The sequence below is a fragment of the Pagrus pagrus genome (assembly GCF_965226575.1).
Source record: "Pagrus pagrus genome assembly, chromosome: 17".
Lineage (NCBI taxonomy): Eukaryota > Metazoa > Chordata > Actinopteri > Spariformes > Sparidae > Pagrus > Pagrus pagrus.
The window spans coordinates 10,252,660-10,276,036 of NC_140201.1; the positions used below are offsets into that span (position 1 = coordinate 10,252,660).

Here is a 23,377-nt window from a genome sequence, read left to right on the forward strand (position 1 = left end):
ACCACACCCTCTATCCCTCCTTCCATAATGCTCCCTTCATCTCCAGCCGCTCCTACTCCTCCCCCCGTGTCTTGTTACTTTGTTCTTAAGTCATTCTTGGAAAAAGTTTTTTTTAAAAAAGCACTGTATTTATGTATTGTTACCTAGAAAATCATCAACAAACCGCTGACGGTTATTCCTGCTGGCTGTAAGAGAATCTGCTATGAATCATTTTTTCATAGTTTTGTGTTTGCAGTAAAGTACAATACATGTTTGCATTCAGGAAGTATGTGTAAATGCTAAAAATGAGTCATCTCAAAAATGTTAAAATCCTGTCGACAGTGAGAAAAATCTAGAGGAGGTGGAGTAGAGTGCTGTGACTTTAAGAGTCTTTTTCAAAATAATAAGTGGACATTTTGTCCTTCTTCATGCTTGTTACAGCTAATTTGTGATTTAACAAACCTAGTCATGTAACAGTCTTTTCTTCCCCACTCTTTGATGTAATGTATCAAAGGACATTACGTGAACTGTTACTTCACTTGTTTCTTCTGTGAAAAGTATATTAACTTTAAAGGAAACCGTTCGGAGAAACTTTCAAAACCTTATTTATTTGCATTTTCTCTTGTTCATTGAAGATGATGTTCTGCAAGCAGATGAAGGGAGGGATTATTACGTGAACTGAATCACTTTTTGTAAAGATGCTGTCACACGTACAGTTGCTCCATTAAGAACTACATTTTGTTAAAAAGAAAATCCACAGTTGTGTCATACACTCCCATCACAGCTGTTTTAAAGAAGTTTTAAGTTCATTAACTAACTTCAATCCACATTTTTGCATGTGCATTTTGAATCTTAATCCCTCTTTCTTCTCTCTGTTTGAGTTTACACTTTTGTCATACCGTGTATGCTTCTGTGCAACAAATCCCAAATACATTTTAATTTTTTTCCTGACTTTTCGAAAAAGGTTGACACCAAATGTGGCGACACTACTGCCTGGAATGATCCAAGACTACAGCGATGAACAGCTATGTACAGTCTGTTTCAGGCTGCAAGGCTGTGCATTTTGTTTTACCCAAGCGTGCGTCAAAGGACCCCCTAATTGCATATTGTACAGACTAATTTCTGGTGTTTTATGTGTATATAATTGACCTTTTTCTATTTTTATTTACTTGTTTGGGATGCACATGATGCTTAAATGAAGACGTTGGGCACAGCGACTCACTGAGCGTTGATTGTTACGGTCCTGAGTGGGTCCTCTCTTCTTTGCAATTTTGTGGTGGTGGAGGCTGTGACTCAGAGTCATGTCCCTGAAGCTCATGACTCATACTGCAGAGACCAAAATTCAGAACCATTAAAATAATCAGCACTGTGGCAACTCTGTACGTATGTTTGTTTGTGTGTGTGTGTGTGTGGTCCGTTGTATGACTTTGACTTAGATATCAAAGGTCTTTTCCTGTCTCTCCTCTTCAGGGGTATAATTGTTTTGGTCTCTAATTAAAAACTTCAGTCAAAGTCTGGTAAAATACAGATCATAGGTTGGAAGTCATGTCATTGTCTCCAACATCCATGTGTTCTACAGCTGATTTTATAATGCGAACAGTTAAAAAATACATTTGCATTCTGAGATCTGAGTCTTTCTTCATTGTATTGAAACCATTAGTCAAACTTCTTCTTACTTCTCTATCTTTCTCACTCAGATCGACCAGATTAGTGCGGGAGTATCCATGGAGCGCATGACTCATATAAATGATTTGCACTAGAGCTGGAGTGGTCACATTAACTTATCAAAAGCTCATGGCCAACATTATGATAGCAGTTATTCTATTGTGCCATCTAGTGGTCAAACAGAAGTACATTGGGAAAAAAAGCATAAAGGGTTCCCGTCCTCAAAACATGATTCCCCAAGTGAAACCCAAATGCCCCCAAAATCTAATGAATACAGTGTTGGTAAGTACATTAACTCAGGTACTGTACTTGAGTACAAATTTGAAGTGCTTGTACTTAACTTAAGAATTTCCATTTTCTGCCACTATATACCTGCACTCCCATTTTGGAGGCAAATATTGTAAGTTTGATAAATCAAGTTATTTTGCGATTGCATGCTGCGTCAGAGCCAAAGTACTACAAAAACTTAACTGATTAACTGAAAAAACACTATTTCTGATGACCAGAATAATGCTGAATATGAGATCCAATAATCGACCGACCTGTAGTTTACAGTATATACATGTAAATGTAATTTACTGTTTACTTGTGCTTTTGACACTTAAGTTCATTTAACATCAGATACTTTAAGACTTTTATGCAAGTAGGCTACTATTCGTACGGGTGACCTAATTTTTTTTTTTTACAAAATTTATATATTTTTTTTAACATTATCTTTACTCCTACTCAAGTACCCCTACCCCCAACCCTACAGTATGCAACTTTTTACAACACTGCATCTGCACTGAATCTCACCAATTCATCCTACACTGCCCTCAGAAAAGTTTGACCGAACCAAAAAGTGCGTTGTTATTCTTCTAAAATATTATATGAACTAATAAGTGAAGAATTTCTGGTTGCATTTAAAGCCTATACACAGTAGAGAGATGACATGAAATGAGGGGAGAAAAAGATAGGCGATGACAAGCAACAAAGGTCCAAAGTCACGAGATATTATCCAAAATGTTTAATTATGTTTTTTTAAATTTTATTTTTATTAATTTAAATAACTTTTTGATTATACTTTGGGTACATTGTATTATAGAGGCAAATATTGAGCTTTTTACTCACTACGTTTGTTTGATAACTTTAGTCACTAGTGACATTTCAGATTACAAACAAACAAATACACCAAATGCGGACTCAGTCGTCTAAATGTCCAGACTGGTAATCGGCCGACCAATATACAGTACACACATACAGATATATGTATTATTTACTTTTACTTGTACTTTTGATACTTAAGTACATTTGTTTCCAGAAAATTAATTTTGACACAACGATATACAACACCGTTTGTTTGAACTGAGAACTTTCCTTCACTTTTGTCTTCAATTTTAAAACTTCATTTTAGAATAATGATCAAAATGTATTTGGGATCGGAGCAGGGAGCCTGAAACCGAAGTAACCAAATGAAATTCAAACTGTGACATGCCAGTGGCAAAGAGGAAACAAATAGACATGAAGCACTTCGACATTTTTATAAGTTGCATCATCAGCTATATAAAGATCACAATAGTCTGATTTCATTTCTCCATGGCAACAGCTCCAAACCGGATGTTGCAAGGGTTGAAAGGTTCACAGCACTGTTGTCCACAGAGAGGTGCTGTTCTGCCTGTGTGTGTACACTGAAGGTGTGGTGTGCAATGCATTAGTGAGTGTTTGTCTGAAGTCTCATCGACACACCTTCACTGTGTTGCAACTCAGAAATCTGAAAACTGTAAGAGTGTTCAGGATTGTTCCAGCTGACGACACAGCTTGTGACAAAAATCACGATGTCAGTACATGTACGTTTCCTTATACTAAGGGAACAAGCTGCTCATTGACCTTATAGATCTGATTGGTTGCTTCATACTTGGAGAGTTATTCATCCTCACAGATAATGACTGTATTGTTTTAGACCACATGATGCATCTATTCTGTGAGATTGAGAAAACAGTCAGCTAAGGAGGAATTCCCGGCTGTGGGTCACATGGGCGTGGTGGTTGTGTAAACAGAGGGGCGAATATGAACCACACACACACACACACACACACACACACACACACTCTGTCAGAGCTTTGTAACCTAGCAACTTGAGTGTTTGCCCTGTAACCATGAACATTGGTAGGCCACAGGGCACAACCCTGCCCAAGGAGGTGTGTGCAGGGCTCATGAGGCATATTTTCCCTGAGTCTAGCCTTCCAGGCAGGCCTTCTTTAAGCATTAAAAGTTCTGCCTACTTCCTAGGGATTGGCAGACCCTTACCGCAGCTGTGGTGTAAACTAAATTGAAGAACTCCTATGTTATTAATGACTGAAACATCTGACTGATAGAGCTTGTCAGTAGCAGGGAAGAAGTGCTGCCTGAGAGACTTAAAAAGGAGCCTCTTTTTTGTTCAGGGAGAGTCAGGAGGAGGGGGTTATCCTGTTCAGCCTCTGTGGTGTTACCCAGCTTTTGCCAGAAGTGAAACACAATAAAAAGAATTTCATGGAAAAACAGCGTTGACCTGATCCATTGTGCCCTGTGAATCAGGCCCTCCTCATATCTCTTGCTTAATGAAATCAAGTCGACTGGAATGCAACAAACTGGATTCAGTCTTAAAGCACCCTATCACTGGATTTATCTGTTCATGAATTTAGATAGTTGCAACATGAGCTTCGCAGAGAGGTGTGTTCATTTCTGGGACATTCTGCAGATTCCTCAGAGCAGCGATAAGCAGGATTTTATCAAGCAGAGAGGGAGCGGTTCATCTGCCCTTTCACACCCAGGGAAGCATAAAATACAGGTGGGAGTTACATCATCACACCTCTTTCTAACGCTGGTACAGTTGCCAAGGGAGTTCGCGCGCCGTGATCTCTTGGAATGAGCTTCACCAGGGTGTGAAATTAGCACAAACCAAAGGCCGAGACAAAGCTATGATTTGGTGCCACTTTTATACGAGGAAAATCTCAAAGAGGCAGATGTGCTTTTATATTTAAATGATGGAAAGTGTATGATAACATGCTGAATAACAACTAGACACAACAGGTTTGATATTCTTCAGCGTATTTAATGGACAAAACTAACTTTACAAAAAATGGAAATGCTTTTTGGTTTCTTCAAGCCTCCTCCGCAGCTGTCTTTTACTTCTTGCCGGTCTTCTTCATGTGCGTCTGATAGCACTGCTCACAGGCAATGGAAAGTCCAACAACCAGAGAAACAAACTCCTCAAAGTCCACCTGGCCATCGCCGTTGGTGTCCAGGTCCTTCATGATCTTGTCTACAGCAGCAGGGTCCTTCTGGGACTGTGTCAAAGAAAGGGGCACCAAGAGGAAAGCTTTGGGTTAAGTAATACAATTATGGACACTGTGATAATGCACTTTGCATGTTCGTCCACATCTCGTCTCACCCTCAGGAAGTTAGACAGCTCGTTCTCCATCAACTCTCGGAGCTCTCGCCGATTGAGTGTGCCGCTGCGGCCGTCCCTGGAGGCGTAACGATGGAACACCTTGATGAGTGACTCCATGGCTGTCTCCAGTTCTGAAGGCATGGTTGCTGAGGTGTTTTTACACTGAAAAACAAAGTTCAAATAGATAGGAATTTGTGAAATCACACAAAGTTTTTTGGCTTAGGCTTATCAAAGACATTTGAGCAAGAACATGTTCTACTGGTTTCCTTGCATGAATCAAATGCTGGATTGACATATCAACAATCTGTGTTCCATGTTTTGGGTCAAATAAAAGTAAGATTGTATCCTGCAATAGAGAAGAGATCCACTGTATTTGAAAAGGATGTGAAGGGGAAGCAACACTTCACTCTTTGCTTGCTAACGCCCTCCCGCTGATGAGTAATGCTCATGAGAAGTGAGAGACAGTCTGTAATTAGGTTGTTAAAACAATCACAAAGCTCAGACAATGCTATTGACACTGTGCCCTAGTGGCTGCAGAGTTGCAACAGTTAAAAAATGAGAAGTGAGAGGGAAAATAGGGGTTGTGTGTCATGTGTGTAAGAGGGAATGGAAAACTTCAGCGCTGAACGATGGAAAAAATGTGTCCCAGGCCCAAAATGCTGGAATTCAATTCAGCAAATGAGAGGGGGCACTAAAGCAGCGGAGCACAAGTGTGTACATGCTCACAGTCCAACCACACCCTCTGTAGTGTACCTATAGGTTAAATGTCTGTGTTAACAATAGAAGATAGAGGGTCCTTATCAGAGGAGAAAATAAAAGTTGTAGTATTTCAGTGAGAACTGTATTATGAATCTTAAAATACCCGTTGAATAGAGTTAGTTCTTATTGGTAAAAGTTGTGAAAGTGTGAGTTCAACAAGAGGACAATCATATGAAAACAATACACTGCATTCTTGTACAACAGATGTATAAATATTTAAGAGCAGAAGAACTTCCTGTACAATAGGCTGTTTTAAAGAAATCATTAACCACCCACATGCTTCCCTTCAGAAAAGTTTTGAATGGACGATAAAAGTAAATAATGCAGTATAATCCTTCCACACACCACACCTTCCACCAGCTGTGCCTGCAGGCTGTTATAAGGCTTTTGAAAATCCTGACAAAGTTAAACAGGAGCAGTACCGTTAGTTCTTACCGTGCAGGGCTGAGACGTGGTCTGCAGAGGAAGAGTGGGAATGTTCAGAGGAAGAAGTGAAGGAGAGGTTTTATAGTCAGGCGCCGCCCTGGCTGCTGTGTATGATGAGTCAAGCTGTGATATGGACCGTGGACCCTGCAAGCTGGGCTGGACAGACTGTGATTCATGGGCGGTTACACCACAGATATAAACCTAACATTAGGTTTGGGAGTTAAGACTATTTCCATTTCTTCTTTAATAATGAGTCAAACAAGTAAAACCACTACATATATACTTTCCCTGCTAGATTAGTAACTAAGTAATTAAGTAAAATGCACAACATGTTTAACAGTTTCCTAATATTTGTGACTCAAGAAGGCTCAAAGTGAAAATGACCATTTCTCAATCAAAAGCCACAAGATATCTTGTTGATAAATTACTCAAAGTGCAAGTCACTTTTTATCTGTTATCGTCATCTAAACATGAAAGTTTAGGTAAGTAACGTTAACTGTTTAAGTTGGCGCTACATTAGCTCAACTGCTCTCTCATAAGGTACCGTTTAAAAGCCCAACAAACCACTTTAGCTATAAGATAAGTTAACTTAATAATTAAGTATTATTATTATTAGCATTATTAATAATTATGTTATTAATAATTAACAACATATAGCTACAACATAAGTTAACATAATAATTAAGTATATAGCTACAAGTTAATTTAACCTAATAATGAAGTATATGGCTAAAGGATAAGTAAACTTAATTAATAATTAATTACAGTAAGTATGTAGCTACAAGATAAGTTAGCTTCATAATTAAGTATAAAGCTACAAGATAAGTAAACCTAACTAATCAACAATTAAGTATATAACTACAAGATAAGTTAACTCAATAACGAATTAAGTATATGGCTAGAAAATAAGTTAACTTAAGTAATAATTACTTAAGTACATAACTACAAGATAAGTAAACTAATTAATAATTAATTAAGTATAGCTACAAGATAAGTTAATTTAATTATTGTACAGCACTTTGGTCAGCTGTTGTTTTTTTTAAATGTGCCTTATAAATACATTTTGATTGATTGATTGATTGATTGATTTATTGATTAAGTATGTAGCTACAAAATAAGTTAACTTGATTAATTAAGTTAAATACACTACAGTAGTTTATTAATCAGATATTTGTTTTACTTTTACTTGAGTAGGCTACAGTTTACAAAAAGTAACATGAAAAATATTTGTTCCTAAAAACAACAACAACAACAACAACAACAACAACAACAACAACAATTTTTTAGTCAAGTAGGTTACTTGTAACACGTTACTACCCACCCCTGGGCTGGCCTAATAATAATTAGTAGGCTGCAGAGGAGAAAATGTGACTATAACATGCCAGTCCCTGCAGCTATTTGTTGAGTCTGCTGAATGACATCATTACAGGAAAGAAATACAGGATAGGTAGACGATTTACAACCAAGGAAGAGAGACTGCTGGACTACTGAAAAACAAAACTTGACGAAGTTAATGAACAGGGCTCAGCAGCAAAGCCAATCACCATACAAGAAAGAGTCACTAAACATGTCACTAATCTCAGTGACTAATATCAGTGATTGGATCTAGGCTAAAACAGCAAAAGCACTGTTTACATTTTATTATGTTTTTATGATACTCTTACATAGTTCGCAGTAGTTAGTACTGAGTTTACAGTGTTGTCTTCCGCATGGGGATTGCTTTAGTAATGCTGTATCTAATGGGACTTGGGACTGCAGACCGTAATTGAACAACATGCAAATTATTTCCAGCACATCCTCATCTATATAAAAATAGATGAAAATTGGCTCGACACTTACTAGCAGCAATATTAAAGAGATGAACACGTTAATGCATAAATAATCATAATATCTGTGATATACAATATTCTGAAATTGGTTGCAAAAGGAGTGACTTTGCTTTTCCTACTCTAAATATATATAATGTAATACAGATGTATATTACAAATATATCAATATATTGCTGCTCATACTTGAGTACATAAGTTATATTTTAAATGCATGACTTTTACTTCTAACAGAGTGGTATTAGTACTTTTACTTAAGTAAAATATTTGAGAACTTCCTTCTCTGTTTAAAGCAGTTTGGACTGTTTGGTAAGTGGGTCCTCTTGTGGTCAAAAGATATTATTACAAACCAACACTGTGTCACCTGGTGAAACTGATTTGTGCGTTAAAATAAACACGCACATTAAAAAGCTACTTTCCTTCATATAGGTTTGTTTTCACTTTTGTCAAATGGGTCATAATCTCCTTTCATGCTCATTAACTGACTGAGTTTTGGATGACTTGAAAAATGTAAAATTTGGACTTACGCAGTGGTGGTATAAGAATACAAATCCTCTACTTAAGTAAAAGTAGCAATACTGCAATATGAAAATATGCATTACGAATAAAAGCCATGCATTTAAATCCTTACTTCAGTAGGGTGCAAAATGTTATCAATAAAGCGTACTTAAAACATCAAAAATAATAGTACAGGGCCTTGTTATTTTGTTATATACCATTTTGTTAGATTATTATTACTGTTGCATTAATGTAAAAGTGTCATTGAAATGCATAGTTAGTCAAAGTGGAAGTATTTCTAACAAATTTCTAAATAACTCACATTTTGGTATAGACAGATCTGTGTTTGAGTCTACATGAGTGTAAAAGGTGTCTAAGACTAAAAGCCCTAATGGGAAAAAACTTTATAATAACCATCATGAATAAATGGTACATTTAAAGATAAATGAGGTAATTTTTAATTCACTCTCATGTAACAATGATATGTTTTTGTAGTTGTCAAGTTTTATAAACCCCAGTTGCAACCTTATGATAGAGGATTACTTGATACATAACTATTAACTTAAGTTTAATTTACTATATATATATATATATATATATTTACCATTTATTAATTAATTGATATTAATTCTATCTATCTATCTATCTATCTATCTATCTATCTATCTATCTATCTATTTGTTATAAATATTCACATTATATTATATTGATTCTTTCACTTAAAGCAACATTATGTAGAAATTGGCATTTTGTGTGATTTGTGCTAAAATGTAAAATTTTTCTCAGTTGCTTTGGTGCTTTTCTCAGATCAGAATGAAAATTCTCATAACTATTAGTTCAACCTCCACAACATTTAGTCATTTGTGCACATCATAGTAGCAATTTCTCCTTCCTCTGAACCCATGAACCCTCACTTGGCAAGCATATATGAACCAAGCAGGACATAGTGTGTACCATTTCTACAATTCTGTGGCACAGAAGTGGAAGGTCAGCATCGTGGAAGAGGGTTGAGGATGCGTGGAGGAAGGGCAAGGGGACAAAACAGGGGAAGAGGGAGAAGAGGCCAAATACATAGGCAGATTATAATGAAGTTAGGGCTACAGTTGTGGACCATGTTGTCAATCAGGGTCTCACAATGGCTGAGGCTGGTTGGAGGGTGCAACCAAATGTTGGAAGAACCACTGTGAATTCAATCATTCAAACATTTTGTTGGGAGAACAGGTATGTATAGTATTGGACAGCAATCCAACATCTCATAATATCTCATGTTTACTGTACATTACTGTAATTTTACTCTGCGCCACATAGGATTGAAAGACAACCTTGCAGAGGTGGAAGAGGGCCCCTTTTTTACCCGGTAGCAAGGGGAAGCCATTTGTTCAATGGTGATTGCAAACAATGCAATAAGGTTGAAAATAAGTGACTGTAGTGTATTTTTCTTTTGCACAATACTGTAGAATTGCAAAGAGCATATACAGTAAAAATGTGAAATGTACGTATTCAGTGTCTTGTACTACTTACTCCCCTAACTACAACAATGTGTAACTTTACTGTAGTTTTCAAATGGCTGTACAAGTAGTGTATAGTGCTGTGTGGGGCATTTTCAGGTAGTGTCATCGAGTTCTGACCTTTTTTTTGCATTGGAAAACACTGAGAGAATAAACTGTCATAATGAAAACATGACAAAGCCATTTGACTATCTTGTTCATAAACGATGGTGTCAAGACTTCTCATTTTGATGACACTGACAGTTTCATTGACATGAATACTTGCTTTTGAGGAATGGACTATCCATTTTGAGCAAGTGACATGCTTTTGCAGGTTATCCACTAGGTTTTGCAGTTTGCACTAATTGTTTTGAGAAAAGCACTAACTGCTGTGCAATTGTTAATAGTGATGTGAGAAAAGCACCAAAGCGACTGAGAAAAACTGTAATCCAGCTGTGAGATTGAAGGTCTTAGCAGTTATGTAGACTGGCTATACAGTACATCTCACTCTCACTGATCATAAAGCAGGGAAGAACTGTCACCTGGCATGTGCACGACCACAACGCGCCACAGGCTGTGATGATGCAAAATTCTACCAAGAACATTCAGCATCCTCTCCATTGCAATGCACCACAAAACACATGTACAGTAACCTAGTGCTCATGCTGTTGTTTGTGCTGTTTCTGTGCAACCATCTGATATTGTGACAGATATTGTCCCCCTGACCATGCAATAACACTCAAAGTGCACAAGTCAAGTGTGGTTTAAAGAAAAAAGTTTATTTCATTGTGCGGTACAATATATTTTTTGTGACCTCATGCTAAATTAGTAAGTAGTAATTATTCATTCCTTCTTCAGAGCAGTGGTCATAGGGCACTCCTCTTTTTCACAGGAAGGCAGCTCTCTTTGCTGACCCCAAGCTTGCACTTAGATTCCTATTTTATCTTAGTGAAGAACTCGTGGCACATCGCAGTGAGGCAGATGAACATCCTGCCAAACTCAGTGAAGTCCACAAGGTTGTCCTCGTTACTGTCCAGGTCACTGAAGATGCGGTCCACTGCTGCCTTGTCAGAGGCTTTCTGCATGCCAGAACAGTGAAATGTAGACTGTTTATTCACAACATCCAGTGACACACATTATTCTGTTTTGTTTTGTTCTTAGCATCACTCTCACTGATCATAAACCAAGGAAACAAATGCACAGTAAGCCAGTGTGCATCCTGTTGGTTGTGCAGGGCTGAGATAGAGAGGTCAGAGGTCACTCACCCCCACCAGTTCTCCAAGTTCGTTCTGAAGCAACTCTTTCAGCTCTGCCTTAGTCAGGGTGGTTGGGTCCCCCTCCCTGCCAGAGTATTTACAGAAGGTCTCGATGACGAGGGATATAGCCTTCTGCATGTCAGACATGATGATAGCTGCTTAAAGAGGACAGAGAGAAAAAAAGAGTTAAATATTGATGCATGCAATTTTTCCTCATCTGCCCGTGTGTTTGGTTTGAGGTCAGGTTGGCACAGTATTTTTTCTAGGTCTGTTAACAAAAGATGTTATGTTGATGTTACCGAAGAGAATCCGAGTTCATGTGTTAAAGGAGAGTGTTAAGTAAGTAAAGAGAGTTTAAGACTGAACATTGATCCTCAAAATCACTGAGACATTCCAGCTTTAAGTCTGCTTTACTTTTGTACCAGTGTTGGCCAATTTTCCTGTTACAGTTTAAGTGGCCAATCTATTCATATACTGCTATTAGAGTCAAAATATCAAGTATGAAAATATATAGATATAGAGGAAAAATAAATACATAATTATTCTTTAAGAGCTCTTAAGCAGCAAGCAGTGGCTGATATCATTGCTTTTGTCACTGCCGATGCTTTTCTCTGAGTTTTCTGCAGAGCTGGGAATAAAAAAACATATTTCATCGACAATTAGATAAAAAAAAGAAAAAGAACATTAATTCAGATAATCAGAAAATGCTGAATTGGATCTTATAATTGGCCAAGCCGATAATCGGTCAAACCACAGACTCATTTTTTACATATATGTATAATTCATTTTTACTCTTACTTTTTAAACAAAGTAAGTACATTTAGTAAAGTGATATTTGAACACGATATCTTTTCTTTTACTCAGCTATGACTTGTTATATATACTTTATATAACACTGAGAGGAAGGTCAAGTCTTTGTAGAAGTGATGTCTGAAGTTTCTTTTCCTGTCCGTTTGAAAGGTTTTCTTTCTTCAGTTTTAAAATCATAACAAGTTAAATGTTAAAAGCGATGTGAACCTCCCAGGTGTAGATATTTGTCACTAACTGACTGCTTAGCAGCATGCAGTCTCAGAGTCTGTCACAATTACTTGCTAGATAACTCAAGCACCAGAGTGTGGCAGTGCCAGGGACTGCCTTTGACTTGCTCCTTTATTAAAGCCCAGTAACTCTTTAATAATCAAGCTTATATAAGTCTTACATTTGAAGAATTTTTGCGGAGATGTACGTTAAGCTGCTGCCACCAGGGTTTTGATATATACCTTTAAAGCTGCTGTAAGTGTTGTCTTCATTTTGGCTAGCTTCCTGTTTGCTTTGCAGTTAGCAATCCCCTCCCTGCGCTCTATGTCAGCACATGAACGTGCAGCAGTAATCGTCAGACGTACCAGAAAAGGAGGAGAGACATGTGTTGCTGACCAGAACAGTGATTACTGTTGGAATATAGAGCCATTTAAAACTTATCTTAATAAAAGTATATCACTTACAGCAGCTTTAATGATTTCTGATTTCAGGTCCTTCCTTGGGTGAGGCTGTCTTACATTCTGTGTAAAGATCTTGGAGAAAATGCTAAAAGTCTAGATGTCAATCTTTTTAGATGCATGTTTACATGTCAGTTAGTCTGCATTCCTCTTCTCCTTCCTGTTGTTCTTCGTCTTATAATGATATTATGACGGTGTTGATAATTGCTCTTGATGTTAGTATTAACTGTCCAGATCCCTAAAAATGGACAACCGCTGTGAGTGCAATGTTTGACGTCTTTATGCTGTATCAATGAAAGAAAATAAATGCAAAACTAAACAAGGCAAGAGTTTTTTAGGAAAAGAAGCAGGTAAAGACTTGTCAGTGTTTTTCACAACTGCCTCCATGAACCCAACAGAGTCTGGTTGCATGCCAACTCAAGGTGCTGCTCCCTCTCTGGGGTGTCGTAAGCTGAGGAAACTGTGGCAGCAGAGAGATTGTCAGTAGATTTAAACAGGTCAGTGTTGACTGTTGGTTTCACACGGGACACAAACAGCCTATGTGGACTCACTCTCTTGATATTACGTCACATATTTTGACTCATCTGCTCCCTACAGAATTTAATGGACACGTTTGGACAGAATGTTTAATTTGGTTGTGAATCAAAGTAATAATTAAAGTTTGATGCTGAATTCTGAATGTATCAGTAAAAGGAGATTCCACACTGAAGTTTGACTTATAACAATAAGTTATAAATGAATATAAATATAAATAAATATAAATAATTACAGGCATTGGAGCAAAATAATCAACATCTGTTGGGACAGAGCTGGTAACTTAACAGCTGTATTTTACACAAATAAAACTCATTACATTTACAAATTAAAGTTTTAAAATTTCATTCGAGTTTTTGGATTCCAAATAATTTTCTATTGTCAAAAGTTTGGTGCATTGTTAAACCATTACATGACAACAAACAAAAAACAAACAAATCAACATGGTTCAGATTTTCTACTCATCAAAGTGGATTTAAGGAGATTAGCAGGTGAGCGTCAGTCTTGGAGGAGCTGCAGTGACGGAGAAATTGATGAAAAAAAATGCTTTTTACACCTCCACACCTTTAACCCTCCCTCCAAAATGCTGCTATCATCTCCAACCACTCCCCCCACCAATTTTTTAAAATTTTTGTTTTCGTGTTGCAGCCAATCAAATCTAATTTAATTTGGGTTACACCACTGGACTGACCGGCTCATGATGGTTTGCACTACATCCACACAGTACTTCCTTCTTCAAGTTTCTACATGCAACATGCTTTAAATTGTTGGATTCAAAATAATTTTCTATTGGTAAAAGCTTTGGTGCATTGTTAAACCATCAAATGACAACAAACAAATCAACGTTGTTCAGATTTTCTACTCACCAAAAGGGATTTGAGGAGATTAGCAGGTGAACGTCAGTCTTGGAGGAGCTGCAGTGACGGAGAAATGGATGAAAAGAATGCTTTATACACCTTCACACCTTTAAACCTCCCTCCAAATGCTCCTATCATCTCCAACCACTCCTACTCCTCCCCCATTTTTAAAAATTTTTGTTTTCGTGTTGCAGTCAATCAAATCTTATTTAATTTGGCTGCACCACTGGACCGACCGGTTTATGATGTTTTGCACTCCAAGTCAAACTTCAGTGTGGAATCTCCTTTTACTGATGTGTGTCCATTAAATTCTGTAGGGAGCAGATGAGTCAAAATATGTGACGTAATATCAAGAGAGTGAGTCCACATAGGGTGGACTTTCATCTAGAAGGCCGCTGTTTGTGTCCCTTGTGAAACCGACAGTTTCCCACGGCACACACATCAGCTTACGACACCCCAGAGAGGGAGCAGCACCTTGAGTTAGAATGCAACCAGACTCTGCTGGGTTCATGGAGGCAGTTGTGAAAAACACTGACAAGTCTTTGCCTGCTTCTTTTCCTTTCCATCATGAGCCAGTCAGTCCAGTGGTGTAACCCAAATTAAATTAGATTTGATTGGCTGCAACACGAAAACAAAAATTTTTAAAAATGGGGGAGGAGTAGGAGTGGTTGGAGATGATAGGAGCATTTGGAGGGAGGTTTAAAGGTGTGAAGGTGTATAAAGCATTCTTTTCATCCATTTCTCCGTCACTGCAGCTCCTCCAAGACTGACGTTCACCTGCTAATCTCCTCAAATCCCTTTTGGTGAGTAGAAAATCTGAACAACGTTGATTTGTTTGTTGTCATTTGATGGTTTAACAATGCACCAAAGCTTTTACCAATAGAAAATTATTTTGAATCCAACAATTTAAAGCATGTTGCATGTAGAAACTTGAAGAAGGAAGTACTGTGTGGATGTAGTGCAAACCATCATGAGCCGGTCAGTCCAGTGGTGTAACCCAAATTAAATTAGATTTGATTGGCTGCAACACGAAAACAAAAATTTTAAAAAATTGGTGGGGGGAGTGGTTGGAGATGATAGCAGCATTTTGGAGGGAGGGTTAAAGGTGTGGAGGTGTAAAAAGCATTTTTTTTCATCAATTTCTCCGTCACTGCAGCTCCTCCAAGACTGACGCTCACCTGCTAATCTCCTTAAATCCACTTTGATGAGTAGAAAATCTGAACCATGTTGATTTGTTTGTTTGTTGTTTGTTGTCATTTAATGGTTTAACAATGCACCAAACTTTTGACAATAGAAAATTATTTGGAATCCAAAAACTCGAATGAAATTTTAAAACTTTAATTTGTAAATGTAATGAGTTTTATTTGTGTAAAATACAGCTGTTAAGTTACCAGCTCTGTCCCAACAGATGTTGATTATTTTGCTCCAATGCCTGTAATTATTTATATTTATTTATATTTATATTCATTTATAACTTATTGTTATAAGTCAAACTTCAGTGTGGAATCTCCTTTTACTGATACATTCAGAATTCAGCATCAAACTTTAATTATTACTTTGATTCACAACCAAATTAAACAAACGTGTCCATTAAATTCTGTAGGGAGCAGATGAGTCAAAATATGTGACGTAATATCAAGAGAGTGAGTCCACATAGGCTGTTTGTGTCCCGTGTGAAACCAACAGTCAACACTGACCTGTTTAAATCTACTGACAATCTCTCTGCTGCCACAGTTTCCTCAGCTTACGACACCCCAGAGAGGGAGCAGCACCTTGAGTTGGCATGCAACCAGACTCTGTTGGGTTCACGGAGGCAGTTGTGAAAAACACTGACAAGTCTTTACCTGCTTCTTTTCCTAAAAAACTCTTGCCTTGTTTAGTTTTGCATTTATTTTCTTTCATTGATACAGCATAAAGACGTCAAACATTGCACTCACAGCGGTTGTCCATTTTTAGGGATCTGGACAGTTAATACTAACATCAAGAGCAATTATCAACACCGTCATAATATCATTATAAGACGAAGAACAACAGGAAGGAGAAGAGGAATGCAGACTAACTGACATGTAAACATGCATCTAAAAAGATTGACATCTAGACTTTTAGCATTTTCTCCAAGATCTTTACACAGAATGTAAGACAGCCTCACCCAAGGAAGGACCTGAAATCAGAAATCATTAAAGCTGCTGTAAGTGATATACTTTTATTAAGATAAGTTTTAAATGGCTCTATATTCCAACAGTAATCACTGTTCTGGTCAGCAACACGTCTCTCCTCTTTTTCTGGTACGTCTGACGATTACTGCTGCACGTTCATGTGCTGACATAGAGCGCAGGGAGGGGATTGCTAACTGCAAAACAAACAGGAAGCTAGCCAAAATGAAGACAACACTTACAGCAGCTTTAAAGGTATATATCAAAACCCTGCTGGCAGCAGCTTAACGTACATCTCGACAATAATTCTTCAAATATAAGACTTATATAAGCTTGATTATTAAAGAGTTACTGGGCTTTAATAAAGGAGCAAGCAAAGGCAGTCCCTAGCACTGCCACACTCTGGTGTTTGAGTTATCTAACAAGTAATTGTGACAGACTCTGAGACTGCATGCTGCTAAGCAGTCAGTTAGTGACAAATATCTACACCTGGGAGGTTCACATAACACAAGAAGAAACTTCAGACATCACTTCTACAAAGACTTGACCTTCCACCTTAACCCTAACCCAATTATAAGATCCAATTCAGCATTTTTCTCTCTATCTGATTCAATGCTCTTTTTCTTTTTTTATCCGATTGTCGATGAAATACGTTTTTTTTATTCCCAGCTCTGCAGAAAACTCAGAGAAAAGCATCGGCAGTGACAAAAGCAATGATATCAGCCACTGCTTGCTGCTTAAGAGCTCTTAACGAATTATTATGTACTTATTTTTCCACTATATCTATATATTTTGATATTTGATATTTTGATCTATAATAATAGATTGGCCACTTAAACTGTAACAGGAAAATTGGCCAGCACTGGTACAAAAGTAAAGCAGACTTAAAGCTGGAATGTCTCAGTGATTTTGAGGATCGATGTTCAGTCTTAAACTCTCTTTACTTACTTAACACTCTCCTTTAACACATGAACTCGGATTCTCTTTGGTAACATCAACATAACATCTTTTGTTAACAGACCTAGAAAAAATACTGTGCCAACCTGACCTCAAACCAAACACAGACAAACAACACACGTCTTCTTCATCAGAAGTAGCACATTTCTTGACTGACCGGTTTATTAGGTTTGCACTCCATCCACACAGTACTTCCTTCTTCAGGTGTCTAGATGCAACATGCTTTAAATTGTTGGATTAAAAATAGTTTTCTATTGGAAAAGGTTTGGTGTATTAAAATCAGTAAATGAAATCAAACAAAGAAAAAAATCACCATTGTTTAAATTTTCTACTCACCAAAGGTGATTTTAGATCAGGTCACAATTACAGTCCGGATATGTAATATTATGTTACGTGGATATAACAGCGTGAAGTTCTGTTCACATCTTTTATTCAGTGAACGATAACTGCAGTTATTGCAGGCTCTTGCTTATCCTTAATATAGGCTACTTAACATGTTGTGTCCTGGGTTAAAATTTCAGTTTACCCTCGAATCAACTGCAGCCAGTTTCAACTGCAGGTGCTGATGGAGAGCAAAGCATTCATTCTCATTCGTTGGTTAACATTTCTATTATTTGTAACAATTTATGCTTTGAAAAAGCGATTAGGACAAAACTGGCCTTTCCAAAATTGACGGGGACATTTTCTAAAGCGTCCCCAGTTTAAATGACACCTATGCTAACATGCACAACAAAAACAACAACAGCACTTTGAATGGAGTTTGCAGCAGACGGTTAGTTTGAAAAGTAGAAAAGAGACGAGAGATGCAAAACATAGTGTAGGCTGACGACATTTTTCACTAATGGCTGGAAGCTTAACTGCATTGCTTGAATAATGCCTGGGAGCAGGTCCTGTTCTAGCCGGCCTGTTAGGGTAGGTTGGTACTAATTACAGGTGCACAGCTTTGTTCTTAAGTAAAGTATGTGCACGTTAAAAGAATGTATTCCCTGACAGTGGTTAAACATATGAATCTAAAATCAGAAGACGCAGTCAAATAAAAAGCTGAAATGATCGGTAAGTAAAATGTTTGCCTCTGTTTACATGTTAGTATGTCCATCTCTTTAGAAGAAAAAGAAAAGTGCACATTGAATAAGGAGCTTTTTTCAAGTATTTAGGCTTCTTATTTGATGCACAAGAATACTATTTAACACCATAATGCACCCTTAAAAGAAACAGAGCTCTCTCCTTGTCACCTGCAGCAAGTCCTTCAATATGCAAATGACAGCTATCCCATTTTAAAAAAGTGTACAGATCTGGACAGTTAATACTGACATCAATAACAAATTGTCATTATTATTATAATAAGGGGAGGAGGAAGAAGAACAGGAATGTAGACTAACTGAATTTATCGTAAAAATGAACCTAAAAAGATCTGAGATATCAAATATACAACGTTGAGTTTATATCTTACAGACGCTTCCTGGCACTCCCACACTCTGGTGTTTGAGGCATCCTGTCTAGCAAGTAATAATGACGGAGACAAGTGGTGAAAAACACTGAGACTGCAGACTGCTAAACAGCCATTTGGTTACAAATACTTACACCGGGGAGGTGTACTTTTTGTTTATTACATGAAATAGTTAAGATTTACGATGCTTTCCTTATGTCAGAACAAGACGAACAGAAGTTACGGAGGAAAACAGAGCATTACATATTCAGTGATGGACTTTTAAAGCAGTGTGGGGAACATTCATATGTCTACATCAGCATATTGTGCGTGGCTACCTACTTTTTAACATTCATTAATTCAACTGTGGCTACAATTTGGAGCTTTATTTTAAAGGTTAAATCAAAATTAGAGATTAATTGAGTGAGAATGCAAAAATAGGCGGTCAAACTGTATGTACGTAATGTTACAATGGCAAGTATTACATCCAGAAGGAGGATCTTAGCAGCTACTGATATTAATGATAATGTTTCCTATTTGTTTTCATGATCTGATGCACAAGAGACAGTTAGCACAAGTCATCCTTGGAACATGTCAAACTGAATTAATCACGCAAGGATAAATCCAACTGAGCTACAGCAGAGTGATGAAAACAAAGACATCTGTAGGACTGTTGGCTCTTTATTAAATCATATCAGGGTCAGGCTGCACTGCATGGAGAAACTCAAAGAAGAAAGTACAGTGTGGATGAAGTGAAAGCGTCTGGGAAACACAAGAAAACGCTTCATAATAAATCTTTTATTTTAACCTGCTAAACAACGTAGTTAATAACAATTAAGTTTATCATTTTGTTCTCGGGTAGTCACGCCCCTTGTAGTTTCCCTCACGGGACCTTATTTCAGAACAACTGTATGGTAGTGAATGGAGAGAGACAAGTTATTTCTTGATCCCGTCTGAACTGTGCCATGAACTATACGTATGATGTTTGTCAATTTTAAACATATATTTTCAACTTGAGCTTGCGTTTGTCATGAAACTAATAAAATATAAGACTGTGAAAATGCGTTGAACTATCACCAACTTAAACATTGTAGAGCTGTTCCTGTATATAAGCAGCTCCCAGAACTGATGACCTACCCTTTCACATAACTGTAGTTGTCAAAATTACCAGATTCATTGTGATTTCACCTCCTTTCGGTGCCTTTTTTGTGCCGAGTTGGCGACCATTCATGTGATATTGGAGAGGTGTGTGCCATCCATAGCTTTCTTTCTAAAACCTGTTTTTTAACAACAGAGTATCACCAAATATGCACATTGATATGCACGACAAACACACCCAGCTGAGCCACTCCTAGTGCTGGCATGTTCAGGCAGACTGCAGAGATCCCAAACCACCAGGAACTCCCTAAAGCTCAGACAATGACAAAAGACAATTGCAAGGAATAGCAGAGTATCTGATGTTTGGTAATGTGTCTGTTTTTGTTGATACTGGTCTATCGTTCCCTCATTATATTAATACAAAAATAATATTAAAGCCTAAGACGATTACCACGTGTGGCGTCTGAGGAAAAAAGGGCATGGGCATTTTTCTTTCCTGAGGTTCATCCAGCTGTAAGTCAACATTGTCACAACCATTGTTCCCCTTACCTACAGTATCACACAAAGGGCATGAGGGTCTCACAGGAAAAGAGGTTTATTTCATTGAGTGTTACATTTCAATTTCTTGTTGACATCTGTCACGGGAAGACAGCCCTCTATGCTGATCCTCGGTGGCGCTTGCATGTCTAGTTTTACATAATCCAGAAATCACTTATTTTCAGGAGCATCACAAAAAGATCACAAAACTCATCGAAGTCCACAACGTTGTCCTCGTTGTCGTCCAGTCCCTTGAAGAAGTTGTCCAATCGTTTTTGGCCTTCGGGACCCTGCAGGTGAGAAAAGTCTCAGCAAACATGTAGACTGGGTATACACAACTTTCAGACGTACACATTATTCCATTTTGTATGTGGTTATTTTAAGAGTCATAGTTTAGTGTTCAGCATCACTGATTATTAAATAAGGAAGAACTGCAACATGGACTCAAGATTCAAGAACATTCATCATCCTCTCTGTCTGAATGCGCCACAGCACACATGTACAATAAGCCAGTGTTCATCCCGTTGGTTGTGCAGGACTGTGATAGTAAGAGGTCAGAGGTCACTTACCTCCAGCTCCATTTTAAGTTCCTGCTGAAGCAGCACTTTCAGCTCTCCCTTAGTAATGCTGCTTGCATCCCCGTCCTGGTTAGCATATTTATAGTAGAAGTCCTTAACAGTTTTCATAGCCCCCATTAAGTCAGACATGATGATGGCTGGTTTAAGAGGACAGAAAGAAAAAAATAGATAAATAGTCTATTGATGCATGAATTTCCCCTCATGTCCTGCGTTGGTTGTCGTCATCAGCTGTCAAAAGTCTGTTTTACTATTTTGCCTGTGTTGGCCAGTTGTTTTATTCTCTCCTGCTTCTGTTTACCTTGTTAATTTACTAATATATTGTAATTATGGAAACAAACTAGATATAGCAGGAGAAAAAATACATAGCGATTCAGTAAAAGCTCAAGCACTGACTGACATCCCTGTTTTTATCTCTGCCAATGTGTTTCTCTGTAAATAAAAATAAACCCTGTGTTTCCACCACTCTTCTACCCCCGTGTCACTGCAGCATCTCTGCCTGGTCAGAGTCTGGTTGCACTCTGACTCATGGTGCCGCTCCCTCTCTGGGGTGTGGTAAGCTGAGGAAACTGTGTTAGCTGAGGATTTGCAAACACGTAGTCCTTTAACTTATGGATGTATGCTAACATGTATGTATGTTGACTTTTTTTTAATGCATGATATTAATGGACAGGACTGGTGAATCATCTGCACACAATTTGAATGTCTACAGTCATGATATTGTTCTCAGATTGAAGAGAATGTGCTGGGTGGAGGAGAGCACAAAACACTGTTTCATGACAGAGCTGGTAACTTAACAGCTGTATTCTTACACAAACAGAACTCATTACATTTACAAATTTAAAGTTTTAAAATTGCATCCGAGTTCTTGGATTCAAAATAATTTTCTATTGGAAAAAGTTTTGGTGCATTGTTAGACCATTAAGTTACAACAAACAACAAACAAATCAACAGACAGAGTAGACCACTACTCACCAAAGTGGGTTTGAGGAGATTAGCAGGTGAGCGTCAGTCTTGGAGGAGCTGCAGTGACGGAGAAATGGATGAAATGAATGCTTTATACACCTCCACACCTTTAACCCTCCCTCCAAAATGCTCCTATGATCTCAAACCCTCCTACTCCTCCCCCTAATTATTTTGTTTTTGTGTTGCAGCAATCAAATCTAATTTAATTTGGGTTACACCACTGGACTGACAGGTTTGTGATGGTTTGCACTCCATCCACACAGTACTTTCCTCTTCAAGTTTGTACATGCTGTGCAAGCCTGGCGCTGATATTACAGTGTGTGATTTCACTTGGATCAAGGCAACATGTCTGACAAATGTCTTTGTTTTCATCAGTCTGCTGTGGCTTGGTTGGATTTATCATTTCATGAATTATCACACCATGAAAATGCATAGAAAAACACTTAATGAAACAACCATATGCACTCAGACTATGTCTGCATTTCATCCATGCAGGATGAAGGTGGTAGTGGTATCCTATTATGAGACAGGAAGGTCAACGGCTAGCTGGTTAGCATGCTAAGTTCAGTAGACATCTCTGCAACACAATGCATAATCTTTGACATGATGTCGACCTATTGTTCCCTCATGCTATCTTTGTAATGTTAGTTCAGTTTATCCTTTTCCAAACCGCTGGCTAGTTTGCCAAACAATACAAACACAACAAAGCAAATAGGCTACTGTCTCAATTTAAGTGCATTGTCACGACATACATCGTTGAAAAAAGCTCGGATTCTCTTGATTCCATTCTTGCACAACATCTCAAGATAAAACCACATGAGAAAGGTGCAATCAGCAAACAGACAAACACGCAAACAAGCTAACAAAATACAAAGTTTTCCCAACTCTACAATTAAGTGTCTGGGTGTTTCAGTCGTGCATTATACGCCAACAAAACTACCTTCTCTTATTTCCAAATGTCCACTAGAGCCATTTCAGTAACACATTTAGTCCAAAACACAGTATTTTACTGTAAAAGACTCTCATTTCACAGCAGACACCATTATCCCTCTACACTAGAGCTCCTGACATGGCAACTGTTTGATTGACAGCTCATTTGATCAGATATGAGAATATATGCCTGTCCTAGGTCCTACAACAGCCAATGATCATGTAGAGAAGTGACTCTCTCGTCTTTCTCCTCTCTCCTGAGCCACTTACACACCAACCTCCAGGTGACGGATGCATCATGTAGCCTGTGAGATTTCAATTCCAGTAATATATAGTTTATAAACTTTTACAGCTACATAATTGGAAATTATGCAAATGTATTTAGTTTAATGCGACTTGCTCTTTGAGTAGGCTGTTTTTCCACCTAACACTTGTTCTGACTATTTTATATGCACAAAGTTAGTGTAAATAAGGAAATAAAGAACTATAATGAGTTTTTGCCCCTGTTACTTTCAGGCAGGGGTATTTTAAGTTCACAAAATTGTATTTTATTTGCCAGGCGCC

The 23,377-nt window shown here is 37.8% G+C and overlaps 2 protein-coding genes and 1 long non-coding RNA gene across 4 annotated transcripts; all 3 read right to left on the reverse strand.

Annotated features, from left to right (window-relative positions):
• Nucleotides 1-4,693: 4,693 nt before the first annotated feature.
• On the reverse strand, nt 4,694-6,376 carry s100a10a (S100 calcium binding protein A10a). Its single transcript, XM_084378686.1, has 3 exons — nt 6,248-6,376; nt 5,054-5,215; nt 4,694-4,949 (listed from the first exon to the last, which is right to left on the reverse strand). The coding sequence occupies exons 2-3, from the start codon at nt 5,192-5,194 to the stop codon at nt 4,788-4,790; spliced, it is 303 nt and encodes a 100-aa protein (XP_084234812.1). The 5' UTR covers nt 5,195-5,215; nt 6,248-6,376; the 3' UTR covers nt 4,694-4,787.
• Nucleotides 6,377-10,807: 4,431 nt separating this feature from the next.
• Nucleotides 10,808-14,271, reverse strand: LOC311272341 (ictacalcin-like). 2 transcript variants are annotated; one of them, XM_084378687.1, is made up of 3 exons: nt 14,181-14,271; nt 11,315-11,460; nt 10,808-11,128 (listed from the first exon to the last, which is right to left on the reverse strand). In XM_084378687.1, exons 2-3 carry the CDS (start codon nt 11,450-11,452, stop codon nt 10,985-10,987), a joined length of 282 nt encoding a protein of 93 aa, XP_084234813.1. In that variant the 5' UTR covers nt 11,453-11,460; nt 14,181-14,271; the 3' UTR covers nt 10,808-10,984. The 2 variants fall into 2 exon arrangements, with proteins under 2 accessions (XP_084234813.1, XP_084234814.1); XM_084378688.1 differs by having other exon boundaries at nt 11,315-11,463; nt 14,181-14,249.
• Nucleotides 14,272-20,298: 6,027 nt separating this feature from the next.
• Nucleotides 20,299-21,952, reverse strand: LOC311272372. The gene is made up of 3 exons (XR_014624556.1): nt 21,893-21,952; nt 20,912-21,057; nt 20,299-20,632 (listed from the first exon to the last, which is right to left on the reverse strand). It is a non-coding gene; the product is annotated as an uncharacterized lncRNA (long non-coding RNA).
• Between the last annotated feature and the right edge of the window lie 1,425 nt (nt 21,953-23,377).